We start from the raw sequence: 27103 nt of genomic DNA, 5'->3' as shown, positions 1-27103 counted from the left end.
TAAATTGCAAAAAAAAAATTGCACAAAACACCAATGATAAATTACAATTTTGTGTGCTAACTAGGTTTAGTGCAAACTAAATAATCCGTGCACATGATTTAAAAATAAATTGTGTGAATAACCAAAAAACACAATTGCTAGTATACCAGAGAGGATAGAGTATGTGCAAAAGTGAAACCATTCAAAGAAAACTAAAAAAAGTGCATATATGTGTAGCAATTTCAGGCAAGATGGTAATCAAAGAATGTAGGTGACTCCCAGGAGAAAAGGCTGCACTGTAATGGATGGAGATCCGGGACACCACAAAGTGCTCGAGAAGTGTTAGGAAAACTCACCAGATGTCGTGGATCCCCTCTTGTCCTACGACAAAGGGGATCAGCCAAGCTTAAGGTGGTCTCCCCCACCAGAGGGCTTGTACGTACTTTCTGCGGTCCTCTCCTTCCTCCTTTCTCTTTGTTCCCCAGAGAGCTCAGGCATATATAGGTATATAAGAAAACAAGGTACAGAATCCTCAGAGTGTAATGCGATGTGAAAAAAAATTATTAAAAACAACTGGTAAAAATACTGAATTATGGCCACTAGATGGAGCTGATGAAAATAAAAGATAAATGCTTATTTATTATGATCTTCAGCTCCATCTAGTGGTCATAATATGGTATTTTAATTTTCACTCTATTCTAATGAAGAATAGCGTTTGACCTGGAAAGAAAATAACCTAATGACATTCCAATTGTTTTATGGCATACCTGAAGTGAGTTTGGTGAGTTTGATATCAAACAGAAGCATTAGTGCTGAACAGGTATTGAATGTATGTGTGTAGACAGTATATATGGAAATAAGTGTGTGTATATGTATGAGTATATATATATATATATATATATATATATATATATATATATATATATATATATATAATACAATTGTATGTTATCACATATATTTTTGACTATATAGTGCTTTTGACTAAGTCAAACATCCAATAATTGTTTGTGCTATGCAGGTATTAAAAAAGGTAAGTGTTGCTGACAACAATAAAAGGTGATAAAGTAATAACTTAATTTTGTTTCTTGCCATCAGACAAACATACGCACATCTTTTTCACAACAGTCCTTAGTAAGCCTTTGCCTGGTCTCCCCCGGTACTCCACATGCAGAGTACTGGATGACGTCACTCTCTACTGTTACGACAGCCATAGCCGGCTCCTGGATATCCGAGCTCCATGGTTCAAAAATGCCGGTGTTAACCTTTGGCGAATTAACCTCCATGAAATAAATTATCAGCTGACTATGCAAAGATATTTACAGTCTATATCTAATAGGCTGAACTTCAGCCAAGGTGAGTTAGAAACTGAAAACTTTTGATGCTAATAAAGCGCCATTCTGCAATATTAGGAATTGTGACGAGGCTTGATATCATTTTTAGACCATCATTTATCATTTGTTGCACTTTCTTCTACTTCAGTGTTGCAGTGATATTTTGATGGATAATTAAGTTTGGATTTAAGGTATCTGAATACATTAACAGTGTTCTGTTTCAAAGGCCTCTTTATGCACTGACATACTGTACCTCCTTAGACCAAGTCTGTCCATACAGTATGCTCACCTGCTATCTTGACACCATTATCCACAGGCAGCTTAAAGTATAACTAAAGGCAAAACTGTGGATTTTTTGGATAGAATGGAGATGGATTAGAATACCTGCAAGTTTTTATTGCTGCCTGTGCCCCCCCCCCCCCACCCCCAATTAATGGAGATTCCCCCTCTCTACTTGTCCCGTTAACCATTATCATTGAAAGTAAATGTAAATGTAATCTCAAATTTTGGGTTGTCCCCAAAAAAGTAATAGAGGGGAAATCTTCCATTGGGGACGCTAGTTCTGATGGCCTGGAGGTCCCCAAGGGATTCCCCTGATTTTCAGCAATTTCCTCTCCCTTCTTGTTAGGCTATGGGACAGGAAGTGAGGGGAAATCTCCGCAATGGGACACAAATGGCAGAAACAAATCTGACAAATGGTTATTACCCTCCCTTGCTCTATCCAAAATGAGAAAAAAAGTTTTGCCTATAGTTCTACTTTAACTCTCCCATAAGGCACAGAAGTTGAATCCAAAGCAATTTTACTTCAGCTGATTGCAGCACAGATGATGTTTTTTCCAGATCTAGTGAAGTTTAAAAAGACAATGACTTTCCTGAGCCCTGTCTCAGTGAAGTACTAACACTGACTAAGGGAACATGGAAGAAATGGGAAGGGTCTAGCTAGGACCGAATCTACTAGCACTAAACAGGATGGAAGAACAGAGGGAGAAAAATCCCATAGTAAACAAGTTCTAGTGGCCCCAAATCTCCACTAGATGTCAGCACAATACTGATGCAGTTTAAAACAACACAGAAAATTAAATGTAAGAGGGACAGAATAGGTAGATTTTGAGACTTTACAAAGAAGCAGATCCAGAGTGAGCAATTACAGGAAACATCCAAGTGGCTCTAATTGAATATTTACCCTTAGGTATCATTAAAACTAATTTGTTGGATATGTAAATCTTGAACTGGGAGTAATCGAAATAATTATAGAGGACAAAGGTAGTGTTTCCGTTAGTTCTATTTTTTTTAATTATTCCCAATTCCATTACTTATTAAGAACAAGAGGTGCCTGAATGGACAGTTCGTTCCCTTCTTTCCTGTAAGTCTCACAGCATAAGAGACCAAAATTTTCCTTCTGTTTAATAATTTGTTAATTTGTTTGGCCAGTCTTGAGATCCAGACACCCTCCCTGCCAGTTTGCCCAGATAGGATACAGTAACAGGGATAATATCAGCGCAAAAAGATATTTAAAATTCACTTAAAGCAGCTGCACTCTCAGGTCAACAAACAACACCCGTGTAAAATCTATAACATAAAATAGAGAAGCGCTAGTAGACATAAACTAAACACAAGAATGAGACAAAATAAATATTTGGTATTGGAGAAAAATGTCCATGCAAAAGCCCGTGGAAAGAACAAGTGTCAAACACTCTCTCATGAAGGACAGACAGGTGCGCTTGTGCACTACCGACCACCACCATGCGAAATGGCCTCTCACCTCCAGAGCACTGATTGTAAGCATATATCAAACGGGCAATCACTGGACGATCATCCACAAATGTAAGGGAAGACAGCTCTACTCCACCGCACCTTAAGCAATATATGTCCCTGGATAAGGCTCTGGACTGCTGCTCCACTCAGGACCATGTAATGGGGAACATAAAAGCAGACAAGCCCATAGTGCAATACTGACATATACTTTATTTGCTAGGTGCACACAAAGACAGCCTCTTACTTTGTAGTTGTGTAAAAACGGCAATAGTGATCATAGCGGTGCTGGCGGGTCATACAGACAACCGCGCCAGACTTCCAGATAGTAGCAGGTGACGTCAACGGCTCCGCCTTCCCCCCGAACGCGTGTCGTCCTCCTAGGGGTGGAGACTTCTTCAGCGGTATGCCCAATGTACATGATTTTGCAGGTAAAAAAAATGTGCATTTTTTTTTTTTTTTCCAAGGAGCGAAGCAGCTGTCTGCCCAAACCTCCATATGGGCAGACAGTTACTGAACTGCAAGAAGTGCCAATGAGGGTGGAGATGAGCGCCCTGGTAATTCATTCAGGACTACAAGCCATCTGCCGTGGTGGCGAACAGGACTTGTAGTTCACTCATTCACAGATCTCTGTGAATGGATGATGCGGCTGTGTGGGTTGAGCCCCAAACAGCTGCTCTTTTTTTTTAACCACTTTCCGCCCTCCCTATAACAGATTGACGGGCGCAAATTGGTTGTACTATCCTGACTAGTCATCATATGAAGTCCAGCAGGATAGAGCGCTCTGCGTGCCCCCCCCCCCCCGGGGGGCGCGCAGTGCGGTGATCGGTGGTGCGATGTGTCACTCTGATTCACCGCATCTCTGATCTCGGTAAAGAGCCTAATGACCTAGGCTCTTTACCATGTGACCAGCTGTGTTCAATCACAGCTGGTCACATAGTAAATAGGAAGTGCCGTTGATCGGCTTTCCTCAGTTCGTGCCTGACAGGCACGAGTAGAGGAGAGCCGTTCTGCAGGTCTCCTGACAGGGGGGGACTGTGCTGGTAATCAGAGCATTGATTACCAGTGCAGACCCTTGGGGGGCGGTGCCACTAGAGCCACCAAGGATTGCCTACCCATGGCCACCAGGGATGCCCACCCATGGCCACCAGGGATGGCAATCAGGGCTCAGGGACCCTTTCAGTGCCCTCCCCATCAGAGCTGCCCATGATTGCCATCTATCAGTGCCGCCCACCAGTGCCCATCATTGCAATCTCTCAGTGCCGTCCACCAGTGCCCATTATTGCCCATCAGTGCCCATCAGTGGCACCTATCAGTGCCCATCAGAGCCCATCAGTGCCACCTATCAGTGCCGCTTATCAGTGCCTATTAGTGCCGCCTATCAGTGCCCACTAATGCTGCATATCAGTGCTACCTATCAGTGCCCATCAGCGCTGAATATCAGTCCCGCCTATCAGTGCCCATCAGTGCTGCATATTAGTGCCACCCCATCAGTGCCTCCTCATCAGTGCCTGCCAGTGCAGCCTCATCAGTGCTCATCAGTGCAGGAAAAAAAACTTATCTATTTACAAAATTTTATAACAAACAAAAATGTTTTTTTTCCAAACTTTTCGGTCTTTTTTTATTTGTGTAGCAAAAAAGTAAAAACCTTGCGGTGATCAAATACCACTAAAAGAAAGCTCTATTTGTGGGAAAAAATTTGGTTTAGGTACAGCGTTGCATGACCGCGCAATTCTCATTCAAAATGCAACAGCGCTAAAAGCTGAAAATTGGCCTGGGCAGGAAGGGGGTAAAAGTGCCCAGTATTGAAGTGGTTAAATGAGATAGCAGGTGTGGGGAGAAGAACTCCTGCCCCCTGTCACGGGGTGGCATCAGGGGGTGAGTGAGGGTGCTGCATTAGTAACATGTTACACCCTAAATACGGGTAAAATACGGGTATATCATGTTACTAAAGGTAAGCTTAACCTTTAAAGTGGTTGTAAAGCCTTAAGGTTTTTCACATAAATGCATTCTGCGCATTAAGGTGAAAAGCTATCTGTGCTGCAGCTCCCCCCCCGTCCCCTCTTTTTCTTACCTGAACCCGATCCAATTCAGCGATGTGCACAAACGCAGTGGCTCCAACCACTGTCGCTCTCCTAATTGGACAGATTGATACCAGCAGGAGCCTTTGGCTTTGGCTGTGACACGGGAACGGGGGGCGGTGCCGAGTCCTGCTGTCCTGCTGTCTGTATCAATGGACACAGCAGTGGGACTCGGGAGTAAGCCTGGAGCGCTGGTAGAGGACCCCAGAAGAGGAGGATTGAGGCTGCTCTGTGCAAAACGATTGCACAGAGGAGGTTAGCATAACATGTTTGCTATTTAAAAAAAAAAAAAAGCACATTTACAATCATGTTCTAAAAATGTTTTAGTAGGTAATATTTCGGAATGGATCCAAATAGGAGCAATAGCAGACGATCTGTTTTTTTTTTCTCTTGCAGAATATGATATACTTCAGAAGAAGGAGGGCTGTACGCTCTATGACAATGGAACAGTAGAGGGATTCCTAAGTGAAGCCTATAATGGGAAACTCTTTGCCCATTTTGACATAGAAACCGCAGTCTGGGAAACTGAAACTCCTGAGGCTCAGATCTTTGTAGAAGCCCTGAATTCCAACAGGACGGTGAATGAAGATGTTAAAAAGGAATTAATAGACACATGCATGTCATACATTGGATGGCTGAGGTCTCTAAGAAATGGTACATTAAGCAAGAAAGGTGAGGATTTTACAATGGGGGTGTACGGTGTGCACTGTTTTTTTTTCTTTTTTTCTTCATTTTAGTGGTATTGTTGGCATGGTCTTTGTTCAAGTTTTTAAAAGATCATGACAAGAAAACCCTATTTTCCCTGTACAGATCAAAATTAAATCTATGTAGTCCCCAACAATGAATTTCTGTTAAAATGAAAGGATTGCCGCTACTCCCGACCAACCCAGGAGCCTTTGACTAATCCCCGCCGGGGATTAGTCAAAGGCTCCTGGGTTGGTCGGGAGTAGCGGCAATCCTTTCCTTTTAACAGAAATTCATTGTTGGGGACTACATAGATTTAATTTTGATCTCCCCAGTCGGTAGACAGGGTGCAATGCATCAGGTTGGCTATACCTGGCATCCTACTGTCTTTTACCCATCCTGTCCAGGAGTCACTTGTGTATACTTTATTACTCCTCCAACCAACCTACTATCAATACACTGAATTGTATCTGTATTTATGGTGGATGTAGTGTATGAGGGAAGTGGATGGGTAAAGTATGAGCAGCTGCTAAGTCCCCCTTGTTACTTGTTTTTAATTGACAATGTTGTCTTTCTTTTATGCGTTTTGTGAAATTTAATGTGATAATGGATTTTGTATCAGTTTTTCATAATAAAATACACCCTTATTAATACCTGTGTGTCCCTTGTGACTTCTGGTGAGGTCTTCCTCCGACCCCCTTCTTTTTTGTAAGGTTTTTCAAGTCTTGGGACTGCCCCTTACCTAAACCATTTGGTGTCTGGGAATAGGGTATGGGGGTTTGGGGTAACCCCAGTTGCAGGTACCCCTAGATCTTTGGGATGAGCCGGTATGGTATCCTTGAATTTGTGAAGTTTATAGACATGGTGTCCATTGACCACTGAGGCTGCTATAAAGGGAGGAGGCAGGACAGAACAGGGCCATGGTAGCTGCCCATAATTAAAGTACGATTTATTGAAACATTAAAACAATATTCATAAAGTGCTAAAATAACACTAATGAATGCATAGTTAATAAAACACAATTTAAAAGTGATGAAGTCCAATTCCATTTAAAAGAATAGTGTTCTATCGTGTGGTGCTTAAGTCTTCGCCTAGTGACACTCCAATCTGCTTATCTTAGTGACATGACCTCTAAGGCAGGGGTGTCAAACTCAATATCATCAGGGGCTGCATCATCATTATGGTTGTCCTCAAAGGGCCGGTTGAATCTGTAAGACTATATACATTTATGCAGGGCTTATTTTCCCAGAAGATAGGTTCAGAAACTCAACCACGTCCCGACCGAACTGCATCAAATGATTGGTGTGGCCAAACTGCAGTGGGAGGATCTTAAAGAGGCAATAAATACCAGGAGTGTGTTGTGGAGTTCTGGAGTGCACTACGTACAGAGTGCAGAGCTCAGGAGTTCACTAGGTACAGGGTGCAGAGTTCAGGGGTGCGCTACGTACAGAGTGCAGGGTTCAGAGGTGCACTACGTACAGAATGCAGGGTTCAAAGGTGCTCTGCGTACAGAGTGCAGAGCTCAGGAGTGTGCTACGTACAGAGTGAACAGTAAAGGAGTGCACTACGTACAGAGTGCAGGTATCCGAGGTGCGTTAGGTACAGAGTACAGGGTTTAGGGGTTTGCATAGTGTGCAGGAATCAGCTCTCTTTCACAGGTTGTTCACACCTTACTTCCACCTCTACCCCTGTGTGCAAGAGCTACATGAAATGGCCTGGAGGGCCGGATTTGGCCCGCGGGCCTTGTGTTTGACACATGTGCTTTAAGGTAATACTGTTTGAGGTTGATATAGCTTGTTTCCCCTGTAGGGGTTAAGGATATGGTCTGGTTCCATCCCTTATTAATCAAAAAGATGAATTGCCAACTTAGCTTGTGTCAAATGTATAGTAAAACATAGAAAAAAAAACTAACATAGTGCTCACTGAATTCTTTGATTTAATTAAAGTGATTCTAAAGGTTTTTTTTTTTAAATTAAAATTACAAACGTTGTATACTTATCAGCTCTGTGCAATAGTTACTGAGCAGCTCTGAACCTTCTGGGGTCCCCCGCTGGTGCTCCAGGCTCCTTGCTATGGGGGCACACCTGTGTGTTCATTGATACACACATAGCTCAGCTAAACTCTACCCCCTCACTCTGTGTTTACAGGTTGGATTCACAGCAACAACAGCCAATAGACATGTGCAATTTGTTTTGTTTATTTTCGTAACAATTCAAATCCGGATCGGTCGGAAAATGATCGGCCGATTCTAATTCTGTGTGAAGAATAGCTGGTCGCTAAGGAGCGGGCCGGGAAGCTGGCCGCCAGGTCCTTAATAACCAATGACTCATCAGCTGTCAGTGGGCTTCCACGCTGACAGCTAAAATGTAAACAAAAGAATGCCGGCAATATTAACCACTTGCCGACCAGTCATGTTGACTGTACTGCGGCAAAGTGGCTCGTTCCCGTCCAGCGACATAGACCTACGTTGCTGGACTCCTCCCCATGTGGGCAGCGCGTGCGCGCCGCCGGAGGCTCGCTCCCGCTGTTTTCAGTCATTAGACTTGTCAGTAAAAGCAAAAAAAGGAAGAGACCACTGTGGTACTCAGCAGAAGTGGCCCAAATCATTAAAAATAAAAAGCTAGCATTTTGTAATTATAAAAAAACCCAGAGCAATGAAGATAAGGAAATCTACAAGATTAGGCAGAAACAGGCCAAGCAAGTTATAAGAACTTCTAAAGCGCAGGCAGAAGAAAAACTAGCTCAGTCTATGAAAAAGGGGGATAAGACATTCTTCAGATATATAAATGAAAAAAGGAAATTAAAACAAGGAATAACTAAATTAAAAACAAAGGACGGAAGGTATGTAGAAGAAAATAAAGGGCTAGCTGACTGCCTTAATGAATACTTCTGTTCAGTTTTTACAGAAGAAAAAGAAGGAGAAGGACCTCCACTTGAAAGGATGACTAATGAATCATTTGATGCATGTGTCTTTACAGAGGAAGACATTCTAAGATTGCTGTCTAAAGTGAAGACAAATAAGTCACAGGGTCCTGATGGGATACACCCAAGATTATTAAAAGAGCTTAGTGGTGAGCTGGCAAAACCATTAACAGATCTATTTAACCAATCATTAGTAACAGGAGTCGTCCCGGAAGACTGGAAATTGGCAAATGTCGTGCCCATTCACAAGAAAGGTAGTAGGGAGGAATCGAGCAACTATAGACCAGTGAGTCTGACATCAATAGTAGGCAAATTAATGGAAACCCTATTAAAGGATAGGATTGTGGAACATCTTAAATCCCATGGATTGCAAGATGAAAAACAACATGGGTTTACTTCAGGGAGATCATGTCAAACAAATCTTATAGATTTTTTTGACTGGGTGACTAAAATAATAGACGGTGGAGGTGCAGTAGACATTGCATATCTAGATTTTAGTAAGGCTTTTGACACTGTCCCACATAGAAGACTTATCAATAAACTGCAGTCATTGAGCATGGACTCCCATATTGTTGAGTGGATTAGCTACTGAGCTCTGTAAATAAAATTTTTGTTTTTTTTACAAAGCTTGGTAGGAAGAAACCAGAAAACACATAAAGCTCCCCCTACTGGTAACATATGTACAAAACCACTGCACATTCTCTGTAAAGCTAGCATTATAACTTATCTGACCCCCATTTACACCCAATTTATATTACAGAGAAGCCAACCATAAGAGTCACAGGAAGATCTATATCCAGTGATATTGTCATGCTATCCTGCAAGGCTTATGGTCATTACCCCAAGGACATCACTTTCAAATGGTGGAGAAAAGGTCAGCAGGTACCAGAGGAGGAGATACAAAGAATGACTCTGCCATTCCCCGACCAGACCTATTTGTCTTTATCAACTCTTAATGTAACGCCAATTAACGAGGATCTATATACCTGTGAGGTCAACCACAGCAGTCTGGAAGTGGTGGTGAGACAACATTGGAGTAAGTACATCTCTGTGTTTTGTGGTAAGAGCGATAAGACATATTTCCAATTTTATTTGGCTGCACCCAAATGCTTTATAAACATTCAGAGATGTTTTTTAAATCCTTAAAGTGGAGTTCCGGCCTATTTTGCAACTTTAGTGATTCCTGGAGTGCTCGCTATGCTGATCAACAATTGGGTATTTTCAATTTATTTTGGGGGTTCCTTACCTTATTTTCAAGGCATTTTTGATTGTACTTCCTCCTTCTCCCCCCCCCTCTGTGGCCGCGGCCACCGACATCACTTCCGCCTTTGCATTGCATCCTGGGAGCTGTTTGTCATCACTCCCAGGAGGCTGGAATCAGGAAGAACTCCCAGAACACTCCCTGGAATCAGGAAGAAGAACACAGCAGATTACACTGCGGCTTCAGATGCCCACATCCAAGATGGCCGCGCCCAGACAGCGTTTTTAAAAGTAAGACTTTGACTAAAATCCAATACTGTACACCTTGTAAGTATGAAAATAGCGGTTCTGTAAAGGGCGATGGATTAGTATTATAGGGGTATTTTTGGTTAAAAAAAGGTATTTGAGGCCAGAACTCCGCTTTAAGACCTTGTTCACACCTAAACATTTTTAGCTCGAAGCTTTGGAATGCTCAACATCCAAAATTCCGTGGTTTTCAATTGCGTCTGGTCACACCTGAGCTTATTGTTGCTTGAAGCTTGCAGCTCAAAAAAAGTACAGGAGCCTCTTTTAAGCTTCAAGCAATTTTGATCCCAACAGACTTCAGTGGGAGCACTTGAAAAACACGTAAACGTGCAGAAATATACATCACATGGGCTACCAATGGAGACTACAAATGACCTTCTCAATGCATATTAGACAGAAATGGTCGATTGTTGTCACCTTTAGGAACCCCTATAAAAAATTCCATGCAGCCTACTAAATTGTATTGAGTTTGGATTAACATTTCCTTTCATTTTCACTTGTTTTATTCTGTGCAGAACCGGATCAGCAGACTCTGCATTCGCTCTCACAAGATACCGGCGGCCTCTCGTTTGGGATAGTCATTGTCCTTTCTCTCATTGCTGTGCTATTGCTGTCTCTTACCGTCCTCGGGCTTGTAGCACTTGATAAAAAGAGGTACAGAGAACTGCAGACTCAGGGAGGCTTCAACCTATTGCACTCACATTATGACTCACATTAAGACTGGAAGGATTTGCCCCCTTAATGACCAGGCCACTTTTTTCAACTTGGCACTGCGTGACTTTAACTGACAATTGCGCGGTCATGCAATGCTGTACCCAAAGGAAATGTACGTCCTTTTTTCCCCACAAAGAGCTTTCTTTTGGTGGTATTTGATCACCTGTGCGATTTTTATTTTTTGAGCTATAAACAATAAAAGAGCGACAATTCTGAAACAAATATATATATATTTTTCACATTCTGATATATGACATTCCCCAAAAAAAAATTAAAAATCAATTTTTTTTTAACATTTTAGGCCAATTTGTTTTCTGTTACATATTTTTGATATAAAAAAAACGCAATAAGCGTATTTTGATTGGTTTGTGCAAATGTTATCGCGTCTACAAACTACGGGATGGATTTATGTCATTTTTATTGTTTTTTTTTTCTAGTAATTGTGGCAATCTGCGATTTTTTTGCGGGACGACGACATTGCAGCGGACAGTTTGGACTATCGGACCCCGAGCTTACATTTTTGACACTTTTGGGTGGACCAGTGACATTACTACACTAATCAGTGCTAAAAATATGCACTGTTACTGTAATAATGATACTGGCAGGGAAGGGGTTAACATTGTGGGTGATCAAGGGGTTAAATGTTTACCTTGGGGCGTGTTTCTAACTGTGGGGGGGGGGGGGGGGGCATGGCTTGTGAAATGACCATAGAGACATGTGATCCTATATAGAATAGCTCTATGATCATTCCAGGGAGAAGAACAGTCAGCTGTGTTTACAACAGCGGATCGTTTTTCTCTCTCAGTGGGGAACGATCGCGGGTGTCAGGCGGCAATCGGAGCCGCCTGCCCGCTGCATCGGCTTCTCGCTGATGAGTGGGGGCGGGAGCGCGCCCCCTAGCCTGCTGCGCGTGGCCGACGTATAGTTAAGGCGGTTGGCGCAGGAGTGGCTGCCTGCCTGATGCAGTACATCTGCGGTGGGCGGTCGTAAAGAGGTTAAAGTGTTACTAAACCCAGTCTGTATATGCAGTAAAGCATGCTTGTTATACTCACTGGGGAACCTGAGGGGTTAATTCTCTGCATTGTGTAAAAAGGCTGTTTGATCCTGTCTTTTCTGATCCTCCCCTTCTTCCACTGTCCCCATAACATGTCTTGATAAGACAGAGTTACTGGAGTCAGACTGCATATTCTCAATTTGGTGTGTATTGCTAGAGATTTGTTTTTTTCTTGGGAGAGTGCATGTGATCAGCACAGGGCCAATCAGCACTGTCCAGACAGAGGGTCAGGGGTCCTGGATCCTGATAGGACAGCCAGTGCAGTATAAAAACTCCTCCTACAAGCTTTAACCAGGCACTGATGGAAGTCACAAGATTGCTTTATACTGCTGATGAGAAAAGGTATTTAGCAGTTTATATTTACTAAAACTATTTCATTCCCATGTTCTGTGTACTGTGGGGATCAGATATAGTGAATGCAGGCTCCTGGATTTACTAACACTTTATGGCACACTCACCCCAATGTATAATAAGTTGTATGTGCATGGAAGTGTATTGACATTTAGTCTGAATGGCGCCCAACCACACATGTATAGTGTTACAGCTGATCTCCTGGCAGATATAAAAGACACAAATGAACGCAGGTCTGTATTCGGCAATAAATCATAACATGTCGTGTAACATCCTGAATTAGGCTTGGCAAAAGCCTTGTGCAATACCCTGTACAGCAGAGATCAGACTTTGGAAGGGAGAAGCAACGCAAAAAGCCAATAATATATGCTGCAATACTTATGTGCAAATAAAGAACACGCTGATTAAAGGAGAGAGTAGAGTGACAGGCAGAGGATCACATCAGTGTGCTGCTACTCCTTCACTGTCCATTCACACGCTGGGGGAGGGACAGATCTAAAAAAGGTTATTTAACCAGTTCCCGACCACCCGCCGCTCTTACAGGCAAAGCGACATAGGTTTAATTGGGGGGGGGGGGTCGAGTGCGCGCCGCTGGCGGTTCGCTTTTGCCCCCGATCGTCAGCGGGGAAGCTGCTGCAGGTGTCAGGCGGCTCCGATTGCCGACTGACACCCGCGATCGCTCTCCACTGAGAGAGAAGAGAGAAGTGTTGTAAACACAGCCGACCGTTCTTCTCCCTGGAATGATCATAGAGCCCCTGTGATCCTTCTATATAGGATCACAGGTCTCTATGGTCATCTCAGAAGCCACGCCCCCCCCCCACAGTTTGAATCACTCCCCTAGGGTCACATTTAACCCCTTGATCACAAATAACCCCTTCCCCGCCAGTGTCATTATTACAGTAACAGTGCATATTTTTAGCACTGATTACTGCAGTAATGTCACTGGTACCCCCAAAAGTGTAAAAAATGTCAGTTAGGGGTCCGATCTGTCTGCCTCAGTGTCGCAGTCTCGCAAAAAATTGCAGATCGCCGCCATTACTAGTAAAAAAAAAAAAAAAAAACCAATAAAAATGACAGAAATCTTTCCCGTAGTTAGTAGACGCGATAACTTTTGCGCAAACCAATCAAAATACGCTTATTGGGATTTTTTTTTTTTTTTTTACCAAAAATATGTAGCAGAAAAAAAATTGGCCTAAAATGTTAAAAAATGTGATTTTTTGATTTTTTTGGGAATGCTATATAGCAGAAATTGAAAAATATTGTTTTTTATTCAAAATTGTTGCTATTTTTTTGTTTATAACGCAAAAAATAAAAATCGCACAGGTGATCAAATACCACCAAAAGAAAGCTCTATTTGTGGGAAAAAAAGGACGTAAATTTTGTTTGGGTACAGCGTCGCAAGACCGCGCAATTGTCCGTTAAAATAACGCAGTGCCGCAAAATAGGGCCTGGTCATTAAGGGGGCAAATCCTTCCGGTCCAGAAGTGGTTAACTACAACAGAAAAAAAAAATCAGGTCTCTTCCTCTGCTTTACAGGGCTGTACTATGTAGCAGAGCTGTGTACATCTCAGGATTGGATGTAAAGAAATAATAAAAAAAAAACTGTAGAGCCATTTGTTTTGTAAAACTGTATGTACTGTGTAAATGGGGGGCAAAAACTAATGTTATTAAGCTAGTTCCTCTCCAGGTCCAAGGTATTTATTTATACAGAATAGAGTGAATCAAGAAAACACCACATTATGGCCACTAGATGGAGCTGATTATCAAAGGAACCAAGTACTTATTTATTTTGCTTGTCAGCTACATCTAGTGGACGTAATGTGGTATTTTCCTGAATCACACTATTTTTTTTTTTTTTATGAATGAAATGAAAAACATTTGAATTTGAGAGAGAACAGCTTAATAACATCTGTAACTGTACTGTTTGCCCTAATGCTGTAAAGCGCTGCGCAAACTGTTGGTGCTATATTAATCCTGTATAATAAAAATAATAACATTTGTTTTTTCCCCTATTTGCATAAAAAGAACACATTTTCCAAGGATAAGACCCCGTTCACACTGGGGCGACTTGTCAGGCGACCTGGTCGCCTGACAAGTCGCCGTGGGTCACCTGCCATAGATTAGCACAGGACCCATTCTAATAGGAGCGACACAAGTCGCTCCGACTTAGGAAAAGGGTCCTGAGCTTCTTTTGGGCGACCTGCATTGACTTCAATGATATGAAGTCCGTGCATGCCGCTCCGAGGTCGCGGTGCGAGCTGTGCACCGCGACTTCACAGGTCGCCCCGGAAAGTCGGGTTGCGCCTATGTGAACCGGCTCTGAATAACTCTATAATTTATTTTTTTTATTATTACACTTTTATGCATTATGTTAAAAAACATGTCATTTTTATGTTATTTTTTTTTTTTTTTTTTTTTTTTACAGATGCTCCACTAGCCTGGAAGACTCCCACAATCCTCCAGTCTTTTTAATTACGGTGAAGAAATACAATCCATTTGACCCTTCACCAAACCCTCCGATAAATGTTTTACCTATCAGCAATGTGTAAGTGTAATCTATGATTATTTGGGTATTTATATATATTTCACATTCAGTATTCATAGTTTACTGCCTGATGAATTACTAGACCAGGCAGTGAGGGTTTATATGGTATATAGGAGATCAATAAAAGCTTGCAAAGCATTGGTCCGGTCATGACTTCCTGACAACACTTTAGCATTATTCAATGAATTGTTTTTATTACTTAAAGTGGAACTTTAACAGAAAATGAAGTGCTGCTAGATGACTTCAGATTGGCCCTTTTTGCAGGTATAGCTATGTAAAACATTAAAATAAATAGCTATACTGTTTAAAATCCAGTAATACACCATCTCACCCTGCTCTGCTCATGCTCAGTTGCTCTCTATGTTTTGGCACTGTGCCAAAAATGTAGAGGCCAATCTGCTGACAGCCTAAAGATTTAGTGCTGCTCAGGGGGCTCTGGGCTTCAGAAAAATGGCAGCCTCCTGCAAGAAGAAACAGGAACAATGCTGGAAGCAATTTACATCACACACTAATTTTGGTAGCATAATTATTAATGTGGAATTTATGTTCCTCGCTAAAGAACATTACTCAAGTTGTTTTGGGTATAGTTCCACTTTAACCACTTTACCACCGGAGGATTTTGCTGTCTTACGTCCAGGCCACTTTTTGCGATTCGGCGCTGTGCTAATTTAACTGACAATTGCGCGGTCATGCGACGCCGTACCCAAACGAAATTTATGTCCTTTTTTTCCCCACAAACAGAGCTTTCTTTTGGTGGTATTTGATCACCTGTGCGATTTTTACTTTTTGCGCTATAAACAAAAAAAGAGCGTTTATTTTGAAAAAATAACAATATTTTTAACATTTTTTTTACATGAAATTCCTCCCAAAAAATATGTAAAAATCAAATTTTTTTTTACATTTTTGGCCAATTTGTTTTCTGCTATCTATTTTTGGTAAAAAAATCACAATAAGCATATTTTGATTGGTTTGCGCAAAAGTTATTGCGTTTACTAACTAAGGGAAAGATTTCTGTCATTTTTGGTGTTTTTTTTTTAACGAGTAATGGCGGCGATCTGCGATTTTTTTTTTGCGGGACTGCGACATTGCGGCGGACAGATCGGACCCTTGACTGATATTTTTGACACTTTTGGGGGTACCAGTGACATTACTGCAGTAATCAGTGCTATATATATGCACTGTTACTGTAAAAATGACACTGGCAGGGAAGGGGTTAATTTTATTGGAGAGGGAGGGGTTAATTTATGCCTGGTGCTTACTAACGTGTGTGGGGGGAGGGGACTGTGTGAGCCAGGGACAGATCGCATGTTCAGCTATGCTGAACACTGCGATCTGTCCCTGCCTGTCACTTAGGAGATCCGCCCGCTTTGTTTACACAGGCGGGCGGATCTCCACACTTGATTCCCAGACGATCGGGGAAGAGCGGCGGCGATCGCCGCCGCTCCTCCCCTGGCCCGACTCCCGCTGTGAATGAAAACAGCGGGAGCGCGCCTCCGGCGGCGCACGAGCGCCGCCTACAGGGGGAGGAGTCCAGCGACGTAGGTCTACGTCGCTGGACGATAACGAGCCACTGTGCCGCAGTAGCAACACAGTGGCTGGTGGTAAAGTAGTTAAGTGCTAATCCTTAAAGGAAAGTATCACTTTAAGCCAATGTGCCATTTTAAATGCACCTCTAATTCCCCTAAAATGCAGCCACCTACATATACACTATATTGGCAAAAGTATTGGGACGCCTGCCTTTACACGCACATGGAGTTTAATGGCATCTCAGGCTAAAGCCCCGTACACACGATCAGATTATCGGACGATTATCGTCCGTTTTTTGTGGCATGCTAGTCTGATGTGGAAAGCGAAGAGGTTATTTTCATACTAATTTTCCCGTACGACAGAATTCTACTTCAGAAATTATCTCATGTGTTGGATTGTTTTGTATGTGTTCTTTCGTCTCTGAGCATGCCTAGTCTTGCTCTTAAGATTTTTTTCCATCAAAAACTGTACTAATGAGACAAAAATCGGACGTTGTGTTGACGGACGACAAAAATTTTATAGCCTGCACATCAGGATTTTGTCGGCCGAAAAAAGTCGGAGTCGGCTGTCAAAAGCACCATACTAACAATCCAAAAATCGACAGATCGGTCGTCGGACTAAATTTCCCTTCAGATTTTCTTTGACCATTCTTCCAGAAGCGCATTTGTGAGGTCAGGCACTGATTTTGGATGAGAAGGCCTGGCTCACAGTTTCCTCTATTTCATCCCAAAGGTGTTCTATCAAGTTAAGGTCAGGACTCTGTGCAGGCCAGTCAAGTTCCTCCACCCCAAACTCACTCATCCATGTCTTTATAGACCTTGCTTAGTGCACTGGTGCGCAGTCATGTTGGAACAGGAAGGGGCCATCCCCAAACTGTTCCCACAAAGTTGGGAGCATGAAATTGTCCAAAATGTCTTGGTATGCTGACGCCTTAACAGTTCTCCTCACTGAAACAAAGGGGCCAAGCCCAACCCCTGAAAAACAACCCCACACCATAATCACCCCTCCAACAAATGATTTGGGCCAGTGCCAAAAACAAGGTCCAAAAAGACATGGATGAGTGAGTTTGGGGTGGAGGAACTTGACTGGCCTGCACAAAGTCCTGACCTCAACCCGATAGAACACCTTTGGGATGAATTAGAGCACAGACTGAAGGCAAGGCCTTCTTGTCCAACAACAGTGCCTGACCTCACAAATTCACTTCTGGAAGAATGGTCAAACATTCCGATAGACACAATCCTAAACCTTTTGGACAGCCTTCCCAGAAGAGTTGAAGCTGTTATAGCTGCAAAGGGTGGGCCAACTCAATATTGAAGCTTACGGATTAAGACTGGGATGCCATTAAAGTTCATGTGTGTGTAAAGGCAGGCGTCCCAATACTTTTGAAAATATAGTGTATATACTGGGAGTCAGTATGGACCAGCCATAGGAATAAATCAGATGAGTGGTGGACATGAGCAGTAGGCGCTGGACTCGGCCAGGATTTTTTTCTACAAAGGCATTTAAATAGATAGCTGCAACAGAAAATGATCCTTTAAAGAAACCCTTCTTTTAACAAAATATTTTTCCATAAGAATATATGTGCATTTACCATAAGTTATTCATATTATTTACCTGTAAAGTCCCCCCGTGTGTAGCCATCCAAAAGCCCATAGTCTGCTGCTGGGCGCCGCCATCTTGGATGTGATGTCAGCAGCCCCAGCAGACTCAGAGCTGTCACTCAACTGACATGCTATAGTTTTCTCTTGCACTCTATTCACTGGCAGCTACATAAAGGGGTAGATTTACTAAAACAGGAGTGTGCGAAGTTTGGCGCAGCTCTGCATCAGGTTCTAACTTCTAACTGAAAAAAAAAAAAATGGAAGCTGATTGGTTTTTATGTACAGCTGCTCCAGATTTTGCACTCTCCAATTTAGTAAATCGACCCCAAAAGGTTGTGAAGGGAGGGGCAGAGGAGCTGGACCTGCACAGACAGTGATTAAACACTGCCTCCGAAGAAGAGGGGATCCCCCCTCGAAACGCGTCAGCCATTTGGAAGGTACTCCAGCGTGCTGGACACTGTCCTGATGACCTGGTCACTTTGGGTCCATCGTGGATCGATATCCTTTTTATATTTAGGTAATGCACAAGGTCGGTGCGCCCCCTTTGTGTTCTTTACACAGTTTTCTCATTGTGTTTCCCCTGATCCCAGGAGGGCAGCAAAACCTGTGCTTACACCCGGAGATCTAGAGACCCACCGCTGCCATATCTCTGTCGAGCACAGGAGATTTTGTCTATTTGTTCACAGTGATTAGACACTCCCAGAAGAGGGGGAGAGCTGTGATGTGCAAGGAGAGAGGGGGTGTGCCAGGGAACAGGCAGTGATTAGACACTCCCAGAAGTGGGGAGAGCTGTGATGTGCAAGGAGAGAGGGGGGTGTGCCAGGGAACAGACAGTGATTAGACACTCCCATAAGAGGGGAGAGCTGTGATGTGCAAGGAGAGAGGGGGTGTGCCAGGGAACAGGCAGTGATTAGACACTCCCAGAAGAGGGGAGAGCTGTGATGTGCAAGGAGAGAGGGGGTGTGCCAGGGAACAGACAGTGATTAGACACTCCCAGAAGAGAGGAGAGCTGTGATGTGCAAGGAGAGAGGGGGTGTGCCAGGGAACAGACAGTGATTAGACACTCCCATAAGAGGGGAGAGCTGTGATGTGCAAGGAGAGAGGGGGGTGTGCCAGGGAACAGACAGTGATTAGACACTCCCAGAAGAGGGGAGAGCTGTGATGTGCAAGGAGAGAGGGGGTGTGCCAGGGAACAGACAGTGATTAGACACTCCCAGAAGAGGGGAGAACTGTGATGTGCAAGGAGAGAGGGGGTGTGCCAGGGAACAGGCATTGATGAGACACTCCCAGAAGAGGGGAGAGCTGTGATGTGCAAGGAGAGAGGGGGTGTGCCAGGGAACAGACAGTGATTAGACACTCCCAGAAGAGAGGAGAGCTGTGATGTGCAAGGAGAGAGGGGGTGTGCCAGGGAACAGACAGTGATTAGACACTCCCAGAAGAGGGGAGAGCTGTGATGTGCAAGGAGAGAGGGGGGTGTGCCAGGGAACAGACAGTGATTAGACACTCCCAGAAGAGGGGAGAGCTGTGATGTGCAAGGAGAGAGGGGGTGTGCCAGGGAACAGACAGTGATTAGACACTCCCAGAAGAGGGGAGAGCTGTGATGTGCAAGGAGAGAGGGGGGGTGTGCCAGGGAACAGACAGTGATTAGACACTCCCAGAAGAGGGGAGAGCTGTGATATGCAAGGAGAGAGGGGGTGTGCCAGGGAACAGACAGTGATTGGACACTCCCATAAGAGGGGAGAGCTGTGATGTGCAAGGAGAGAGGGGGTGTGCCAGGGAACAGACAGGGATTAGACACTCCCAGAAGAGGGGAGAGCTGTGACGTGCAAGGAGAGAGGGGGGTGTGCCAGGGAACAGGCAGTGATTAGACACTCCCAGAAGAGGGGAGAGCTTTAAAGTGCAAGGAGAGAGGGGGTGTGCCAGGGAACAGACAGTGATTAGACACTCCCAGAAGAGGGGAGAGCTGTAAAGTGCAAGGAGAGAGGGGGGTGTGCCAGGGAACAGGCAGTGATTAGACACTCCCAGAAGAGGGGAGAGCTGTAAAGTGCAAGGAGAGAGGGGGTGTGCCAGGGAACAGACAGTGATTGGACACTCCCATAAGAGGGGAGAGCCGTGATGTGCAAGGAGAGAGGGGGGTGTGCCAGGGAACAGACAGGGATTAGACACTCCCAGAAGAGGGGAGAACTGTGATATGCAAGGAGAGAGGGGGTGTGCCAGGGAACAGGCAGTGATTAGACAATCCCAGAAGAGGGGAGAGCTGTAAAGTGCAAGGAGAGAGGGGGTGTGCCAGGGAACAGACAGTGATTGGACACTCCCAGAAGAGGGGAGAGCCGTGATGTGCAAGGAGAGAGGGGGTGTGTCAGGGAACAGACAGTGATTAGACACTCCCAGAAGAGGGGAGAGCTGTGATATGCAAGGAGAGAGGGGGTGTGCCAGGGAACAGACAGTGATTAGACACTCCCAGAAGAGGGGAGAGCTGTGATGTGCAAGGAGAGAGGGGGGTGTGTCAGGGAACAGACAGTGATTAGACACTCCCAGAAGAGGGGAGAGCCGTGATGTGCAAGGAGAGAGGGGGTGTGTCAGGGAACAGACAGTGATTAGACACTCCCAGAAGAGGGGAGAGCTGTAAAGTGCAAGGAGAGAGGGGGTGTGCCAGGTAACAGACAGTGATTAGACACTCCCAGAAGAGGGGAGAGCTGTGATGTGCAAGGAGAGAGGGGGGTGTGCCAGGGAACAGACAGTGATTAGACACTCCCAGAAGAGGGGAGAGCTGTGATATGCAAGGAGAGAGGGGGTGTGCCAGGGAACAGGCCGTGATTAGACACTCCCAGAAGAGGGGAGAGCTGTAAAGTGCAAGGAGAGAGGGGGTGTGCCAGGGAACAGACAGTGATTAGACACTCCCAGAAGAGGGGAGAGCCGTGATGTGCAAGGAGAGAGGGGGTGTGCCAGGGAACAGACAGTGATTAGACACTCCCAGAAGAGGGGAGAGCCGTGATGTGCAAGGAGAGAGGGGGGTGTGCCAGGGAACAGACAGTGATTAGACACTCCCAGAAGAGGGGAGAGCTGTGATGTGCAAGGAGAGAGGGGGTGTGCCAGGGAACAGACAGTGATTAGACACTCCCAGAAGAGGGGAGAGCTGTGATGTGCAAGGAGAGAGGGGGGTGTGCCAGGGAACAGACAGTGATTAGACACTCCCAGAAGAGGGGAGAGCCGTGATGTGCAAGGAGAGAGGGGGGTGTGCCAGGGAACAGACAGTGATTAGACACTCCCAGAAGAGAGGAGAGCTGTGATGTGCAAGGAGAGAGGGGGTGTGCCAGGGAACAGACAGTGATTAGACACTCCCAGAAGAGGGGAGAGCTGTGATGTGCAAGGAGAGAGGGGGGTGTGCCAGGGAACAGACAGTGATTAGACACTCCCAGAAGAGGGGAGAGCTGTGATGTGCAAGGAGAGAGGGGGTGTGCCAGGGAACAGACAGGGATTAGACACTCCCAGAAGAGGGGAGAGCTGTGACGTGCAAGGAGAGAGGGGGGTGTGCCAGGGAACAGGCAGTGATTAGACACTCCCAGAAGAGGGGAGAGCTTTAAAGTGCAAGGAGAGAGGGGGTGTGCCAGGGAACAGACAGTGATTAGACACTCCCAGAAGAGGGGAGAGCTGTAAAGTGCAAGGAGAGAGGGGGGTGTGCCAGGGAACAGGCAGTGATTAGACACTCCCAGAAGAGGGGAGAGCTGTAAAGTGCAAGGAGAGAGGGGGTGTGCCAGGGAACAGACAGTGATTGGACACTCCCATAAGAGGGGAGAGCCGTGATGTGCAAGGAGAGAGGGGGGTGTGCCAGGGAACAGACAGGGATTAGACACTCCCAGAAGAGGGGAGAACTGTGATATGCAAGGAGAGAGGGGGTGTGCCAGGGAACAGGCAGTGATTAGACACTCCCAGAAGAGGGGAGAGCTGTAAAGTGCAAGGAGAGAGGGGGTGTGCCAGGGAACAGACAGTGATTGGACACTCCCAGAAGAGGGGAGAGCCGTGATGTGCAAGGAGAGAGGGGGTGTGTCAGGGAACAGACAGTGATTAGACACTCCCAGAAGAGGGGAGAGCTGTGATATGCAAGGAGAGAGGGGGTGTGCCAGGGAACAGACAGTGATTAGACACTCCCAGAAGAGGGGAGAGCTGTGATGTGCAAGGAGAGAGGGGGTGTGTCAGGGAACAGACAGTGATTAGACACTCCCAGAAGAGGGGAGAGCCGTGATGTGCAAGGAGAGAGGGGGTGTGTCAGGGAACAGACAGTGATTAGACACTCCCAGAAGAGGGGAGAGCTGTAAAGTGCAAGGAGAGAGGGGGTGTGCCAGGGAACAGACAGTGATTAGACACTCCCAGAAGAGGGGAGAGCCGTGATGTGCAAGGAGAGAGGGGGGTGTGCCAGGGAACAGACAGTGATTAGACACTCCCAGAAGAGGGGAGAGCTGTGATATGCAAGGAGAGAGGGGGTGTGCCAGGGAACAGGCAGTGATTAGACACTCCCAGAAGAGGGGAGAGCTGTAAAGTGCAAGGAGAGAGGGGGTGTGCCAGGGAACAGACAGTGATTAGACACTCCCAGAAGAGGGGAGAGCCGTGATGTGCAAGGAGAGAGGGGGTGTGCCAGGGAACAGACAGTGATTAGACACTCCCAGAAGAGGGGAGAGCCGTGATGTGCAAGGAGAGAGGGGGGTGTGCCAGGGAACAGACAGTGATTAGACACTCCCAGAAGAGGGGAGAGCTGTGATGTGCAAGGAGAGAGGGGGTGTGCCAGGGAACAGACAGTGATTAGACACTCCCAGAAGAGGGGAGAGCTGTGATGTGCAAGGAGAGAGGGGGGTGTGCCAGGGAACAGACAGTGATTAGACACTCCCAGAAGAGGGGAGAGCCGTGATGTGCAAGGAGAGAGGGGGGTGTGCCAGGGAACAGACAGTGATTAGACACTCCCAGAAGAGGGGAGAGCTGTGATGTGCAAGGAGAGAGGGGGTGTGTCAGGGAACAGACAGTGATTAGACACTCCCAGAAGAGGGGAGAGCTGTGATGTGCAAGGAGAGAGGGGGTGTGCCAGGGAACAGACAGTGATTGGACACTCCCATAAGAGGGGAGAGCTGTGATGTGCAAGGAGAGAGTGGTTGTGCCAGGGAACAGGCAGTGATTAGACACTCCCAGAAGAGGGGAGAGCTGTGATGTGCAAGGAGAGAGGGGATGTGTCAGGGAACAGACAGTGATTAGACACTCCCAGAAGAGGGGAGAGCTGTAAAGTGCAAGGAGAGAGGGGGTGTGCCAGGGAACAGACAGTGATTAGACACTCCCAGAAGAGGGAGAGCTGTGATGTGCAAGGAGAGAGGGGGTGTGTCAGGGAACAGACAGTGATTAGACACTCCCAGAAGAGGGGAGAGCTGTGATGTGCAAGGAGAGAGGGGGTGTGCCAGGGAACAGACAGTGATTAGACACTCCCAGAAGAGGGGAGAGCTGTGATGTGCAAGGAGAGAGGGGGTGTGCCAGGGAACAGACAGTGATTAGACACTCCCAGAAGAGGGGAGAGCTGTAAAGTGCAAGGAGAGAGGGGGTGTGCCAGGGAACAGACAGTGATTAGACACTCCCAGAAGAGGGGAGAGCTGTGATGTGCAAGGAGAGAGGGGGTGTGTCAGGGAACAGACAGTGATTAGACACTCCCAGAAGAGGGGAGAGCTGTAAAGTGCAAGGAGAGAGGGGGTGTGCCAGGGAACAGACAGTGATTAGACACTCCCAGAAGAGGGGAGAGCTGTGATGTGCAAGGAGAGAGGGGGTGTGCCAGGGAAGAGACATTGATTAGACACTCCCAGAAGAGGGGAGAGCTGTGATGTGCAAGGAGAGAGGGGGGTGTGCCAGGGAACAGACAGTGATTAGACACTCCCAGAAGAGGGGAGAGCTGTGATGTGCAAGGAGAGAGGGGGTGTGCCAGGGAACTGACAGTGATTAGACACTCCCAGATGAGGGGAGAGCTGTGATGTGCAAGGAGAGAGGGGGTGTGCCAGGGAACAGGCAGTGATTAGACACTCCCAGAAGAGGGGAGAGCTGTAAAGTGCAAGGAGAGAGGGGGTGTGCCAGGGAACAGACAGTGATTAGACACTCCCATAAGAGGGGAGAGCTGTGATGTGCAAGGAGAGAGGGGTTGTGCCAGGGAACAGGCAGTGATTAGACACTCCCAGAAGAGGGGAGAGCTGTGATGTGCAAGGAGAGAGGGGGTGTGCCAGGGAACAGACAGTGATTAGACACTCCCAGAAGAGGGGAGAGCTGTTATGTGCAAGGAGAGAGGGGGTGTGCCAGGGAACAGACAGTGATTAGACACTCCCAGAAGAGGGGAGAGCTGTGATGTGCAAGGAGAGAGGGGGGTGTGCCAGGGAACAGGCAGTGATTAGACACTCCCAGAAGAGGGGAGAGCTGTGATGTGCAAGGAGAGAGGGGGTGTGCCAGGGAACAGACAGTGATTAGACACTCCCAGAAGAGGGGAGAGATGTGATGTGCAAGGAGAGAGGGGGTGTGCCAGGGAACAGACAGTGATTAGACACTCCCAGAAGAGGGGAGAGCTGTGATGTGCAAGGAGAGAGGGGGTGTGCCAGGGAACAGACAGTGATTAGACACTCCCAGAAGAGGGGAGAGCCGTGATGTGCAAGGAGAGAGGGGGGTTTGCCAGGGAACAGGCAGTGATTAGACACTCCCAGAAGAGGGGAGAGCTGTGATGTGCAAGGAGAGAGGGGGTGTGCCAGGGAACAGACAGTGATTAGACACTCCCAGAAGAGGGGAGAGCTGTGATGTGCAAGGAGAGAGGGGGTGTGCCAGGGAACTGACTCTTCCTGGAGTAGTTAACTTTTTACTAAGTTCAAATGTACATTGCAAGTCAATAAAAAAAAAAATAATTTATGGAAAGAAAAAATTATTTTATATTTAAAATACTTGACTTGTCTGTCCTTTTTGCTAATAATTTTTAACCACTTGCCGACCGCACGCCGGCTTTTTACTGGGCAGGGCGGCTAAGCTGCGTCCAATAACAGTGCATATTTTTTCGCACTGATTACTGTAGAAATGTCACTGGTCCCCCCAAAAGTGTCAAAAATATCAGTTAGGGGTCCGATCTGTCCGCCACAATGTCGCAGTCCCGCAAAAAATCGCAGATCGCCGCCATTACTAGTAAAAAAAAAAAAACAATAAAAATGACAATTCTTTCCCGTAGTTAGTAGACGCAATAACTTTTGCGCAAACCAATCAAAATACGCTTATTGCGATTTTTTTTTTTTTACCAAAAACATGTAGCAGAATACTAATTGGCCTAAAATGTTAAAAAATGTTGATTTTTGAAATTTTTTTTTTTTGAGAATGTCATATAGCAGAAAGTGAAAAATATTGTTTTTTTTTTTTTTCAGAATTGTCACTCTTATTTTGTTTATAGAGCAAAAAATAAAAATCGCACAGGTGATCAAATACCACTAAAAGAAAGCTCTATTTGTGGGAAAAAACGACATCAATTTTATTTGGGTACAGTCGCACGACCGTGCAATTGTCCGTTAAAATAACGCAGTGCCGAATCGCAAAATAGGACCTCTATTCTTATACTGAGTTCAGCAAAGTGAACGCTGTTTGCTATGGGCTGAAATCAGGGCCATCTTACCGAATGGGCATGCTGGGCAGTTGGGAACTTGGAAGCTGTCATTAGCCTGGCGCTGCTGTACCAATAAATATCACCTTATCGATAATTTGCATTTTTATTCTCATGGGTGATTGTGTAGGCAGGGCCCCAGTGCACTGCATTGCCCGGGACCCTTTAATGCTCTTAAGATGGCACTGGCTGAAATGAGTATATAAATGTGGTAGAAGCGCGCTGCCACCTAGTGATAGAAATTAGGAAATTACAGGATGCAGCTGCTGCAATCACCAAATGTGTTCCCACATCCACAATAAATCAATACTAAAATGTGTGATCACGCTGCCTCTAAATCAAGGTAAAAATAAGAACTAGAAAGTGACAAAGAAAATGACTAAATAGGTAAGTGTTTCATATATATATATCAAGTGCCAGTGAAAATTAAATCCATAAACAAACACATAATACAAAAAAGGCAAATACAATAAATAATAAAGCTTCTTATAGATTGTGCAATCAAATAAGTCTCTATTTTATAAGGTGGTTCATAGAGATGACACCACAGTGTACCAACAATTTTCCACTCGTGCTCCTTTCACCAAGCTCACCTCCATTATAGACCACTAAGGGTCAACAAAGCATAAACGCAGATCAATCTGATGGACCAAATTCGGGTGTTCAGGTTCCTTTAACAACAAAGTTATTCCCTCTCCAAAATGGCTCCACACAGCGCACACGTAGATCATAGGTAACAAACAGAAAAAACAACCTCCAATAGTGCAGTACCTAGGTTATTAAGCTCAACACAGAACCCACTTTATAAAATACACTCACATTTATTAGGTAAAAAACAAGCATGTAAAAAAATCCAGCTCCTCAAGTAATCCAGTGAATACTCCCACCGCCAGGCTTAACCTATACGTGTTACGCCACCAACGGGAGCAGCTTCATCTGGAGGCCATGTGCGTTGGTGATGTAATGCATTGAGGTTGGCCTGGTGGTGGGAATTTTCACCGATTTAGTCTTTTTTTTTTCACTTTCTAGTTATTATTTTGATTGATTTAAAGGCAGCGCGATCACACATTTTAGTATTGATGGGCTGAAATGAGTCACCCGGAGACTGATATGTTTATTCAGATACATGCCCTAAGAATAAGGAACAGTAAAAAGCAATCACTGTGTAGTAGTACTCTGTATGAAGTCTATTAATTCACTATGTTGTTTTCTAAAACAGATATGCCGATGCCACCTCCAGGACACCAGGATCTGCGCCCGAATCTCATTCCTGTGAGTATCAGCAGCACAGAAAGGACTTTTCACCATAGGGAGCCCAGTGTTTGCCTCTCTCTATCAAAGGAGGGTGCTGATGGTGCACCATATCAATAGAAAAAGCATCTCCAGATATGATTGATAGCTTCATCGC

General features: G+C 45.3%; 1 protein-coding gene across 1 annotated transcript; it reads left to right on the top strand.

Moving 5' to 3' along the window:
• Positions 1-230: 230 nt before the first annotated feature.
• LOC309559766 (major histocompatibility complex class I-related gene protein-like) lies at positions 231-27021 on the top strand (the record flags this gene model as incomplete). Its single annotated transcript, XM_082263201.1, has 8 exons — positions 231-246; positions 1001-1012; positions 1078-1335; positions 5543-5818; positions 9513-9788; positions 10774-10912; positions 14803-14922; positions 26915-27021. The coding sequence occupies 8 exons, from the start codon at positions 231-233 to the stop codon at positions 27003-27005; spliced, it is 1188 nt and encodes a 395-aa protein (XP_082119327.1). The 3' UTR covers positions 27006-27021.
• Between the last annotated feature and the right edge of the window lie 82 nt (positions 27022-27103).

The sequence above is a fragment of the Pelophylax lessonae genome (assembly GCF_965119305.1).
Source record: "Pelophylax lessonae genome assembly, chromosome: 7".
NCBI classification, from domain to species: domain Eukaryota; kingdom Metazoa; phylum Chordata; class Amphibia; order Anura; family Ranidae; genus Pelophylax; species Pelophylax lessonae.
This window is presented reverse-complemented; position numbering and strand designations above follow the sequence as displayed.